This window comes from Myotis nattereri (assembly GCF_964212035.1).
Source record: "Myotis nattereri genome assembly, chromosome: 4".
In the NCBI taxonomy this organism is placed as follows: Eukaryota; Metazoa; Chordata; class Mammalia; order Chiroptera; family Vespertilionidae; genus Myotis; species Myotis nattereri.
Window position 1 is genome coordinate 109,941,595 of NC_138079.1, and position 13,381 is coordinate 109,954,975.

A 13,381-nucleotide genomic window follows, 5' to 3' on the forward strand; every position below is an offset into this window, starting at 1 on the left:
GACCAGCACTCTCTCTGAATGGGACACACACACCCCATTATCGTCCCACAGCCAGCGTTCATGTTCGTGCCCAGAGTCCCCGGGGATGTGGCATCTGTGATGCCATCACTGTTCCAAGCTGCCTCTCCCTGGGCCAGCTCTGCAGCTGGTCGCTGTGCCCAGCTTGCAGTACCGTGCCCACAGCAGCTCAGGGCTGCCCGTCCTCCTGCTTGCTCCCCTGGGCATCCGCCACCTGAACGGGCGCGTGGGCTCAGAGCTTCGTGGTGTAGGGACAGCCTTGTTTGCACAGCTGTCATCTGAGTCAGGTCCAGATCCGAGTACCTATAAAAACGGCTCTGACATAAGCACCTCCCGCAGTCACTTATGCCCACTTCCTCCTCTTCGTCCTTGGCAGGGAGAACAATGGAATGAAGTCAGGTTCTTTCCCTCCCGGAGAAATGACTGGCAGAGAGAGAGTGGCCATGCGGCCCAAGAGCGTCTGGCTCGCAGAGACGTTTATGCTGGAGAAAATACAAGAAAGGAGCTTGAAGTACAAGTTTGCCACCACAGAGCTCTGCAATGACTTAACCCATTTTTCACGGAATTAATAATTCAGGTTCCACAGTATTTCAGCCAGAAGTGGCCATAAGCTGGGGAGGGCTTACCCACCACTTCTGAAATGCAATTGATCCTGGGAAAGGCGACCTCCACTTTATGCCACCCCTACATCCCGCTGGAGCAGAATGAGCGCCGGGAGATGGTTCCCTATCTTCAGTACAACCACCGAAGCAGCAGCGCTCCCCCACGCTCGGCAGCTCTGGGGAAGTCGCCAGGCGCGGGCCCCAGTCAGCTCGCAGGAGACCATGGCGGCGCTCAATTCTGTTTGAAGGAAACCACACACACAAATCCCCGACATTGAGCAACGTCATCAAGGCAGCGCCTTGCCGTGCGCGTCGAGGAGGCTGGAACAAGAACGAGACAGAGTGACATGAGCCTTTCTCAACCTCCCAAGGACCTCAAGAGGTGACCTAAGAGCAGTGCCTGACAAAAGGCCTCGGCGAGCCCTGGGAAGAGGGACTGTGCCACCTGCCACCTGTCTGCGGTGGCCCTGCCGCCTCTTAGTCACAGCAGGCCGGGACTCCTCTCTCCGGTTCGCTCAAGGGCACCTTCAGACAGGTGCCTGCCAGTCACGCCAGGGGCCGAATTGGCAAGTATGTCAGATTCAAACGCCAGCCTGTCACCTGTAAGGGCTGGAAAGACATCAAGCCCTTGATAGAGGTCGTCATCACCGCCGCCTTTGCCCCATGCACCCCATCGGCAATCCTGGGGCTGCCTACCTCGCCCCCACCGTCGCCACTGCAAAGGCCTCCTGACCAGTTGCCCTGTCTCCACCCCCTCCAGTGCAGCCGAGAGCCTTGGGACACATGTAAGGTCTTGGCTGCGTAGCCCCTTCTCAGTGAGTCCTTTCGGACCATCCCGTCTAGATCTGCACCCTCCTGCCGCCGCTCCCCTCAGGCTCCCCACAGCACTGCCGGTCCCGTGTGCCATGGATGTGACGTACTTGTCCATCTCCCGACCTCTGCTCCCACCACACAGTAGGTGAGCACCGTGGGGCAGGAGTTTTGTTCCTCACTGCTCTCTCCCCAGGGATCATGACAGTACCCAGCGCAGAGTAGGTGCTCAATAAATACCTGTGGAGACGAGGGCGGGGTCACAGCATCTGAATCCTGCCTTCTCTCCCCCAGTCTCTCGAGACCCACGTGTGAAAAGCCTACAAAAGCGCTGGGGCCAGCGTGCGGCTTGGAATCGGTGAGTTCCTACTTACCCCTAAACCTAACTGTATACATTCAACAGCTGTCGACTGAGCACCCACTGTTTGCCAGGCACTGGTCTGGCTCTGGGGATACAGGCATGAACACAGCAGACAAGATCCCTGCTCTGAAGGACTTTTGAGTCCAGTGGGGGAGAGTCAGAAAAACACACACACAAGATCATCTGAGACTGCAACAAGAAGGACGAAGTAAATAAAACAAGGTGATGCTGGCAGGGGAGCGGCACTGGGCGGCTCAGGAAGGGTCTGAGGTAACATGTGAGCTGGAGCCGCAAGATGAGAAGCGCTAGATCCAGGCGGCAGCAATCAATGCACACCCCTAAAGCTGAAGCTTCAGCTCCCCCACAGCCTCTCCGACCTGCCCCAAGCGGGAGCCCCTCCTCTGTGACCCCACATGCCAGGAGTGTTCTCTCAGCAAGTCTTGCCATTGGACTTCTCTGCCCCTTCAGCTCTTTAAAGAAGATCTCTTCTTTCTCATCTTTATTTTTCCAGGGTTTGGCTCGGTGCCTGGCACACAGCAGGGGGTCAATAAATGCATGCAGAACTCAAGTAATCTGAACCAACTTTATTTTATGATTTGATTGTAAGCAAAGGTGAAATCATGGGATGAATATATTTAGGAAAAACATCCTTACAAGACCACCCGTCCCCTGCAGGTGGATTCTGTCTCCTCTTCATGCGATAGCCTGCTTGTATCTCTATTATGATACCTGCCACCATCTGACTTACGTAAAAACTTCCGTGAACATGTGATGACCCCATCAAACAACGAAGAGCCCAGTGGAGGGTCTGCGTCCTATTCATCGCTAGGTCCTCGGCACTGAGCTCAGTAACAGTCCGATGGCAAACATCAATGTCCAACAACGACAGCTGATGCGCACAGGACACCTTCCACATGCCAGACATTTCTGAGCCCTGTCCTCCCCACAGCAGCCCCACGTGGCAGGGAGTGTGACCGTCCCGTGTGCACGGGGACCGAGGCACAGAGAAGCCACGGGCTGGTGGACACACAGGGCAGGAGGTGGAACTGAGGTCTCCACTCTTCATCTGATTCAAGAGCCCAAGCTTTGAATCGCTGCTGCAGTGGCCGCCCTGTCCGTCCCCACAAGTGCATCTCATCCACGCCTCTGCTCTCCCTCCCTCCACAGGCGGCTCCCAGCCAGCCGGGGGGGCCTGGGGCTCCCGCACCCAGCAGCGAGCCGAGGCCAGGGCACCCCGAGCTCACACGGCCTTCCCTTCCGCGCCAATGGCCACCTGCCCAGCGAGAGGCAAGCTTGGGGAGCTGCGCTCAGACGCCCTGAGTTGCTTCCGTTGAACACAGGGGAAGTCCGGGCAACTTTCTCAAGCGGAGCTCCTTTCTGTGTCCGGAGAAACAGCACTGCCCCCCTCTTCCTTCGCTGAGAGGACACTGTGGAGAGAGCGAAGTGACCACGCTCTGAGACGCTCTGAGCCTCGTGCCAGGTGCGCGGAGCGGAGCCGCACGTGGCAGCCTGGCTTTTAAAGACGCCCGGTCCCCCGTGGGCCTCACGCTTTTGTTATGTTCTGTAGCTTTAAATCCTGATTCAACTACTGTATCTTTCAGTTACAGTTGACATTCAATATTGTTTTATATTAGCTTCAGGTATGTGGCATAGTGGCTAGTTATTTATGTATTTCCAGTAGTCAAGTGGCACATACAGGGTTATTACAACACCATGGACTGCATTCCCTGTGCCGCACTTCACATCCCCGTGACTATTCTGGGACTGCCAGTTGTACTTCTTACTCTCTCTCTGCTTTTCAGCCCCCGCCCCCTTCCCCTCTGGCCACCATCAGTCTGTTCATGCTTCCAGGCCTCTGCTGCTCCTGTGTTCGTCCGTTTATTTTGTTCATTAGATTCCACATATACATGAAATCATACGGTATCTGTCTTTCTCTGTCTGACTTATTTCACTCAGCATCATATCCTCCAGGTCCACCCATGTTGTCTCAAATGGGGAGATGCCATTCTTTTTTTTGAGCCTCATAATTTTTTTAAAAAGGCATGAGCCCCTTTCCCTTGACTTGCTGTCTGACTTTTGCAACACTGACGCCTGTGGGCACGTGACAACCTAGGGCAGTGGTCGGCAAACCGCGGCTCGTGAGCCACATGCGGCTCGTGAGCCACATGCGGCTCTTTGGCCCCTTGAGTGTGGCTCTTCCACAAAATACCACGTGCGGGCGCGCACGTACAGTGCGAAGTTGACTTAAAACTTTAAGTAAAGTTTATTAAGTTAATTTTAGGGGACGTTGTGGAGTGAAAGAAGATGTAGTGTCGAGGATGGAGAAAGGTATGTTGAGATGGTTTGGACATATAGAGAGGATGAATGAAAGGAGATAGACGAAACAAATATACAAGACGAGTGTGGATGGGAGAGTTGGAAGGGGTCAACCTCAGCAAACGTACCTCAATCAGATTGAGGACTTTTTAGCAAAGGCCAGCTTAGGAGTACCCTAATTAAGTTAATAGCAAGGTACCTGCCTATATAGTTTAAGTTTAAAAAATTTGGCTCTCAAAAGAAATTTCAATCGTTGTATTGTTGATATTTGGCTCTGTTCACTAATGAGTTTGCCGACCTCTGACCTGGGGAGGGACAGCCCGGGGACCTGCGGCTTTTCCACCGGAGAGCAGTGAAGAGCCCGCCCGCACCGGCCATGCTGCTTCTGCAGGGAGCCCCGCTCTCCCGAAGGCCGGCTTTCTCGCAATGCTGCAAGTCAAAATACATTTCTAAAAATGTTTCTTCATTTTTTTTTTTGAAAGAGAGAGAGAGGAACATCAATGTCAAAGAGAAACATGGATGGGTTGCCTCTGTAAGCACGACGGGGCCCGAACCCTCAACCTGGGCATGTGCCCTGGCTGGGAACTGAGCCGGCAACCCTTCCGTGCCGGGGTCCACGCTCAACAACCGAGCCTCTCCGGCCAGGGCCTGGGTGCTCTTCTTAATGCTCATATCTGTGCGGAGTTTCCGTTAGGCTGGTCCCTTCCCATCAGTAACACATCAACGCAACTGCAAGCTAGAAGCAGCGATGGGTTCACTGAGCTGGGCTTCTGCAGACTCCAGCAGGCTCCCCGGGGGCTGGTGTGCGCCCCATCCCGGGAATTTTAGGTTCGACAAAGACCTGCTACCCATCGCCGAATCTCATGGGGGAAAATGCCTCATCATTTCCCCTTCACTTTCAAGCCTTCTGATTCCACGGGGGAATGCCTGGCATTAATATTAGTGTTTCTTTAACTGCTCTAACTGGTCTTTCCGAAATATCCTCTTTTAAACAAAGACGGGCAGGCCTGAGGCCTCTCAGCCACCTCAGGCAGCGAAATCCAAGAGCACTGTTTGTTTTCAATCTATTTATTTTTACGATTACTTTCTAATCACGGCAAGTAACGCTGGCTTTCCATTTGGGGTGGTTTTCAAATGAAGTTGCTTTTAAAAATATGCATTTTAACTATATTTGCATGATGTGTGTTGGGCTTACGAATGCACAGCGCACCCCTGGAGGGTACCCAGAAATGGACCCCGGAGGGCCGGGAAAGGGAATGCGTGGCGGACACGGGCGGGAACGAGGGCAGTGTCATTAGCTCTCCTCGGTCACTTCTGAAGTTTGCACTATGAGGACATAGTTTTTATTCTAAAGTATATACACTGACGGGAAAATGATCCAGTTCTTTACGGAAAAATTATAATTTTTAAATGTGTTAACTTACCCAACAATAGTAAGAGAATAATAAGAGGGCGTGCCAGGTGGGCAGGGATCAGGAAGGCGGTGCCAGGACCTCTGAAGCCTGGAAAACCCACCGTCAGGGGCAGGGGAGCGATGCCACGCCCAGAGCCCAGCTGGCCTCTCCCAGAACAGACCCCAGTTCTCTTACTCGGGAGAGTGCCTCTGACTTCAGAGGAGAAGAAACCCCAGGTGGACAGCGCCAGGAACCCCCCCGCCCCTCGCGCCCTGTTCCCTGGGGGAGAATCCAGCCTCCCCTGCCGCCCAGCTGTGGGCTGACAGGCAGCAGTGACCTCTGAAATGCTGTTATTTCCACTCGCTGGTGGCTTTTTCCCACCTCGCCAAGCTGCCCGGGACCACAAAGCACTCAGCCCATCACTGCCGCCGCCCTGAGGAGAACACAGCCGCAGGGCCCTGGCAGCTGCCTGGCGCTGAGCCTGCCATGTGGGCGTTTGACAACTCAATGCATAGCCCGCCCAGGGGAGCGAGCCCTGGAGGGCAGTGAGTCCCAGGGTAGGCTGGCTGGGCGACCTTTCAGACCCCTCCAGCTGACTCAGCTCGCGCTTACCCCCCTGCCCCTCAGGTCCTCAGGGGACCCCCAACAGAGAGCCCTGTGCTCCCCGGCCCCCCACTCGGCCACTGGGGAATGATGTGTGGGCTCTCACCGGGAGGGGTGATCCTGCCGCCCGCATGCCTGTGCAGGGAGCACGCAGTGACCGCACACCGGGACGGCCCGGAGGTGCCTGCAGGCAGCTGGGCGGCCGGCAGCCTTGAGGAACATGCCCGCACGGGTCTCACCTGCTGGTGAGGGTCAGCCCGTCCGCTCCCTCACTTCAGGACGGACGCCTTCGGGGAGATGGCACGGCGACAATCAGCACCAAAAAGGGCCCACTCCTTGGCCAGAAGGGGCCCTGCTGGCTGCAGAGACCAGCAAGGAGGGGGTCCCCGCCCCCCCAGGCATCGCCGGTCTCCAGGGCAGCCGCGCTCTGGGGAGCCGATCCCACCCTCCGGAAGCTGGTACCTCACCGAGGCTGAGACCCCGCCCATCATAGGTAGATCCTAATGCCAGACGTTACATGTGAGAGGCCCTGATTTTAGATCCATGGTAAGTGATATTTTCGCATTTTAACCTAACAGCCTTCACTGAGGGCTGTGGGGAAAGCCATGCTTTTAAAAATTTTTCATTGCAACTTTTCCCACTGTCCCTCTGCGCTCCAGGGAGCAAAGCCAGCTCTTCAAAAGGCCAGTCCTGCTCGCCCCTCTCAACGTCCTCCAGGGCCCGGCCAGAGCTGGGCGGTGGAGGGACTGTTGTATCGTCAGCGTCCTCCGCGACAGGAGCTGCCAGCGAGTGGGGATTTATGGACTCGGCGGTTTCATTTAATCAGTGTGTGCGACCTCCTCCTGGACCGAGGCTGCGCAACTCCTTACGGAGATGAGTCTGCAAGGACATGTAATGGTGTGTGCGGGTGTGCCCTCCCAGGCATCTGTGCACACTCAACAATGTGGATAAGTGTGTGTCATGTGTGTGTGAGTGTGCCCTCCCAGGCATCTGTGCCCACTCAACAGCGTGGATAAGTGTGTGTCATGTGTGTGTGAGTGTGCCCTCCCAGGCATCTGTGCACACTCAACAGCATGGATAAGTGTGTGTCATGTGTGTGCGGGTGTGCCCTCCCAAGCATCTGTGCACACTCAACAGCGTGGATAAGTGTGTGTCATGTGTGTGTGAGTGTGCCCTCCCAGGCATCTGTGCACACTCAACAACATGGATAAGTGTGTGTCATGTGTGTGTGAGTGTGCCCTCCCAGGCATCTGTGCACACTCAACAACGTGGATAAGTGTGTGTCATGTGTGTGTGAGTGTGCCCTTCCAGGCATCTGTGCACACTCAACAGCGTGGATAAGTGTGTGTCATGTGTGTGTGAGTGTGCCCTCCCAGGCATCTGTGCACACTCAACAGCGTGGATAAGTGTGTGTCATGTGTGTGTGAGTGTGCCCTCCCAGGCATCTGTGCACACTCAACAGCGTGGATAAGTGTGTGTCATGTGTGTGTGAGTGTGCCCTCCCAGGCATCTGTGCCCACTCAACAGAATAGATAAGTGTGTGTCCTGTGTGTGTGTGAGTGCGCCCTCCCAGGCATCTATGCACACTCAACAACATGGATAAGTGTGTGTCATGTGTGTGTGAGTGTGCCCGCCCAGGCATCTATGCCCACTCAACAGAATAGATAAGTGTGTGTCCTGTGTGTGTGTGAGTGCGCCCTCCCAGGCATCTGTGCCCACTCAACAACATGGATAAGTGTGTGTCATGTGTGTGCACACTCAAGAAGCGTGGATAAGTGTGTGTTGTGTCTTGATCACTTTGTTGAAGATTTTCTGTATTAACTATTTCCCTGGCTTCTGCCTTTGGTTTTATTCCTTCCTAAATTTTGTCCCTAAAGATTAATCTCTGGACTGCAGTGAGCTGGATAAAGCAATAGACCTTTTCTGTGTTTTCACTCTCCTTCTTATGTAAACATTGTCTCTGGGGCAAATACTGTGTCTTCCTTGTCTCACACGGTCCCAGACCACCATCCACATGAACAAATAAATACGCAGTGGATTGGAGTCTAAAATTTACAGGACGGGCTCATCTATCATGATGCAGACACCGGAGCACAGTCAATGATCACAGATTACCCTGCTCTTGCCGGCATTTCAGTGTGTTAGAGAGGCTCACCTCCTCTTCACAATGCTCCCCACCCATCGCCGAAAACCAACAAAACTCAGCCTCCCCAAGACGCCAACACCTACTGGATGAGGCACAGCTCGTATCTCTTTATAAAAGATGAAGACGCTGGCCTGGCTGGTGTGGCTCAGTGGTTGAGCATCAACCCATGAACCAGAAGGTCATGGTTTGATTCCTGGTCATGGCTCGATCCCCAGCAGGGGGTGTGCAGGAGGCAGCCAATCAATGATTCTCTCTCATCATTGATGTTTCTATCTTTCTCTGCCGCTCCCTTCCTCTCTCTGAAAAGCCTGACTGTGCAGCCTCACTCCCAGCCCTGGCGAATGAGCACCCTGAGCATGACCTTAGACCAGGGAGCGTTACCACATGGGCTGTCTTACGGATTCTCACAAGACCGTGAGGCAGGGCAGGCAGCATTCCCATTTTAAAGGGGAGCAAACTGACAACTAGAAATGTGAGGTGACTTTTTATCGAAGGGAGGGAGCAAAAATGAAAATAAAATTGAAGCAGAACTGAAAGGAAAATTTAAGGCCAGGACTCTTGCTTGTCTCATGGAACTACTTTCCCAGCCATTAGTTAACTCCTCAGCCCATCTGGTGACAGCAGCCCAGCAGAAATCCACCCTTTTGATACTAATAGTACTGAGGTGATCCCAGTGTGGGTAGCGCAAGGGTCAGGTAATCGTGGCAGCAGTGGTGACCTTCTGCCTTATCTCCATGGACCACAGAGTTCCAGGCACTGTCACACAGTGTTTCATTCACTCTTCAAAACAGCCCCTGTGAGAGTTACCAGGTGCCCTTCTCTGCTCAGCGCACGGAGATGTAGAAAGGTCACTGCCTCCAACCCCAGCATCCAGGTGACCACCTCCAGCCTCTGGCAGGTGCTGGCCCGGTCCCTCCTCAGGGCTGTGCCCACCTGGCAGGCAGCTAGCCGACCCTACCCTGCAGGCCCAGCTGCCTCCCTGGGAAGGAAACTGAAAGAAGGGACCAGGCAAGAAGGATAGGGGAGGGGAGAGCTTCCCTGAGGGGACCTCAGGAAATACCTAAAGGGAGGTACACTGCGGAGGGCGGGGCTCTGCCTGGGTGGCCTGACCAGGGCTGGTTCCCAAGAGAGAGCTCGGGCTGGGAGCAAGGAAGGTGCACATTGTCTCCTGGTCTCTGCCGATGGTGTCCCCTCTAGCTGTGTCACCCACCTTCAGGCACTGCATGTCACCTCCTGGTTTACCTCTGTCTGCCCACAGCACAAAGTCTCTCCTTTGGGTTGAGGGTAAAGCTATTAATTTTCCCGTTGTCCATCCAATCTGGGCTCCGGCCCCAGGAACTTATCCCCAGGGGCTTAGCAGGGACAAGTCACACGAGACCCACTGCCAGAGCTCTGCAACTCCTTTTAGAAAACAGTCCACCACAGAGGACACACGGGGCAAGTCTGCCAGTGGAACCTGGCTTCCTGGTGGCCAGCGTGTGGAGCGCGGTTAGAGCATCTGCTGGAATGCACACGTGCTGGTTCTAACTGCATCCGTTTGCTGGGACCCTGTTCCACATGCTCCTCCCGGGGTTCCAGTTCTCACATCTGCGAAACAGTCGGGGCAGCAGGCCGGCAGGAGCATCACGTCCCCTGCCGTTCAACTTGTGGAATTCAGGAATCAAGTGGGACCGTGGGCTTTTAAGGACCTCAGAAATCCCCTTCATTTCCTCCATTAATGCTTATTACTTGAGTGATAATAAAGGGTAAAACACACAGACAGAAATGCTCTGGAAATTATGGAAACAGCATCCAAATGGTATTACCTGAGCATAGATGGCAATTCACAAGCAGACCCCCAGGCTAACTGTTCTTTTAGAAATATGAAGGGAGAAGGGAGGGTAAGTCAGGCCCTGAGACATGGAGCTGTCAGCGTGCTTGATGTTAAATAAAACCTACCAAGACTCAGCTGAGAATTTTAGCAGAATCCAAATGTGCTATATGAAAAAAAAAAAGGCACGGCTCCCATCTCGAAGGTTCACAGCTAAGCTGGCTTAGAATCACACATGCCAAGGTTAAAAATAAAAAGCAGCCATCCCTGAAAGACACGGGCCGGGAAGGAAGCCTGAGGCGCCGCGCTGGGGGGAGCGGGACGAGCGCAGAGACTGCAGGGCACGGTGTTTGTCGGAGGACACAAGATCTAACGGCCAGATGCCCAGAACGTTGTGATTTTTGCACATAAAGCCCGTTGGCAAAGGGCTTCATAATGATCTCCAGCCTCCCCCGAGGAAACCCTGCTGTGCAGCAGAGCGTGGCCGTGACGGACCCACACAGGGCTCTGCGGGTGCAAGCACTGGCGTCCCCCGCCTGGGGCCGGGCCCCGGCTCTGTCCCTGCTCACCTCAGACGCCCAGATGGGCACCTGTGGGTCACGGCTTGGAAAGCACCAGACCAGCCTTTCTGGGCCACCCTATGCCGCCGAGCCAACATAATGGCATTGGGCCACCCCCAGGCCAGCTATCCCTCTGGGCTCTCCAGGGGACAGACAGACTACATGCCTGCCTGTCTCCCGAGCATGGCACGTGTGCCACCCTTGCTCCCACAACCATGGCCATTGAAGGCTAACCGGCAAAGATGGATGTCAGCCCCTTGCCCCGCTTCTTGCAATCCAGGGCCCCTATTATGAGCCTAGTGGGGTCCTTCTAATAAAGTTGTCCTTTGCCCAATATACTTAGGACTTCCTAATTCCTAATGGGTTTATTTTTATACAAATTTTAAAAATTAGCCTCAGCTACTGTGCAGTTACCTTCCCCAGTTCCAATCCTAGGAAGACCTTTCTAGAAAGTCTACAGGGGGTCAGGGGAATGTGGGGGAAGTGTGGGAGCCATGTGTTATGGGGAACCTATACATTATATCTTCCCCAGGATACCCCGATCAGCCAACACATGGGCCAGGCCCACACCTCAGCACCGTACAGGGCTTGGGAGGTACATGGACAGTGGCAGCTGCCACCTTCCAGAAGCTTCAGGCTGCCCCCAGACCCACCAACCTGGGTGACTCTCACCCTCAGCACTGCAGCCGGCGGAGGAGTGGACTGGCTGCTCCTACAACCCTGGCCAATCTTCATCTGAGTGCTCACAGTATCCCAAACTCCCCATCTTGGCGGCTGGTCTAGAAGCGTCACCCAGTTGGCATGATAAAGCAGTAGGAAGGCCTGGAGCCAGCCAGGGCACAGGCTGCTTCTGTGCCGTGTGATGGATGAGAACGCCGAGGCTCCAAGTGTTTTAGGGATTTGCTCAAGCTAAGCGAGAGCCAAGCCTCAGATCCAGGCATCCTTTCCCTGGCTACAACCAGGAACGCGGGGTCAGAGGGACGGGTCTGAGCCCAGCGAACGCAGCAAAACCTGGGGCTGGACTGAGCCTGCAGCAGGGAACCTCCTCCTCCGGCACCTTGGGTGCCCTGGCTCATCCGGTTGGAACTGTGGGGACCTCCCGAAGCACAGAGCCCTGTCGCCAAGGTCCTCCTGTTCTGCTTTCCATCCTTCTCAGGGCGGAGGCCGGGGGAGGCTGTGGAGGCGTCCTCCCTGCCCTTCCCTGGGCACCGTGCTCCATTCCAAAGGCTGGGCAGGGAGTCACCCGCTGCCCGCCCTGAATCGGCTAGAGCCCTCCCTTCCCTGCAGTGACAACGGCCTTTGCCATTCAAGAAACCGCGTGTCCAAAGAATCCGAAGTTCTGGGTAACCCCACGCGTGTCAGCCTGAGCCCACACGACCAGCCGGTGACGGGGAGAGAAAACGCAGGGGTGGCTCCGAGCATGAAGCCGGGTGGGGAGCAGGCGCGCGCGGGGCGGCCCCCTTACCTGTACCAGTCCAGCCCGCGCCCGTAGTTCCTGTCGAAGAAGTGGGGCTCGGTGCCCAAGGCCCGCACGTCCGGGTGCACGCGGATGAACTCCAGCACGGCGCGCGTGCCGCCCTTCTTCACGCCCACAATCAGGGCCTGGGGCAGCCGCTTGGTGCCCGGCTTCGGGGAGCCCGAGAGGTTGGCGGGCTCGGGGCGCGGGGCGGGCGCGCGGGGCGGCGGCCCCGGGGGGTCGCAGGGGCGGGGCTCCGGGACAACTTTCGGGACGTCTGCGCGGGGGCCGCGGGGGCAGCGGGGCGCGCGGAGGAGGCGACTCCGGCCCAGGTCGTCGCAGCAGCACAGGAGGCTGTAGCACAGGTAAGTGCAGGAGAGCGAGAGCGTGAAGGCGAAGAGCAGCCGGCGCGCCCTCCGCGGCTGAGGTGGCCCCGCGCGGCCCGGGACCCTAAAGGCCATGGCTCCCTGGGCGCGCGCCGGGGGGCATGGCTTCCGAGGGGGCGCTGGCGGCGAGCTCCCGGGGTCCCGCGGCCGCCTAGAGGGCTCGGGCGGCGCCGCCTGGGCCACGCGGGTCAGCCGTGGGGCGGCGGTCCTTTCCCGGCGCTGCCGGCGGGGCGCGCCCCGTGCCCGGGGGCCCGGGGGTGGTCGCTCCTGGGGGCGCCGGCAGCGGCGCCTCCCACATCGCCCCGTCCTAGGCGGCGGGGCTCCCGGCGGCGGGGCGACTGCCGGCGCTGCTCGGCCCTTCGACGCGAAGGGTTGGGAGCGCACCCGGCGCCCGCAGCCCCATCCCCGACCCGGCGGCGGCGCGGCCGTGCGGTGGCGGCGGCCGCTCGGGGGCGCTCGCGCGGCCGCGCTCCGGCTCCTCGGAAAGGCGAGCGGCGCTGCCGGCTCTATTTAAGGAGCCGCCTGACGTCAGCCGCGCGGTCCCCCGAGCCCGCGCCCCGCCCGGGGACCCGGCCCGCCCCATCCTGCGTCCCGCCCCGGACACACACCCGGCCCGGCCCACGCAGGCCGCGCCCTAGGGCGCCCTGGCCGGCGAGGCGGGCGGGGGTGGAGGCGTTCGCTCGGTCAGGAGCTGGACACCCCATGCGCTGGCCTCCCGACGCCGGGTGGGAGCCTGGGTCGAGATGGCGCCAGCAGCCGGACCCAGACACGCCGGGCGGACGCAGGCGCTCTGCCCCGCTGAGCGGTCCCACCGCGGGGACACGCGCGCACGTACCGGGACACACCGGGACACACCCCCACACCCACGTGGAGCGGGGAGGGAGAAACCCCCTCACCTGGGCATAGACACACACACAGG

At 57.3% G+C, this 13,381-nt stretch overlaps 1 protein-coding gene across 1 annotated transcript in view; it reads right to left on the minus strand.

Annotated features, from left to right (window-relative positions):
* The window catches only part of HS3ST2 (heparan sulfate-glucosamine 3-sulfotransferase 2), an 83,895-nt gene extending 71,288 nt beyond the window's left edge, over positions 1-12,607 (minus strand). Inside the window, exon 1 of the mRNA XM_081089370.1 lies at positions 12,086-12,607. Coding sequence (XP_080945496.1) covers positions 12,086-12,537 — 452 coding nt within the window. The 5' untranslated portion in view covers positions 12,538-12,607. The remainder of the gene's footprint in view (positions 1-12,085) is intronic.
* Between the last annotated feature and the right edge of the window lie 774 nt (positions 12,608-13,381).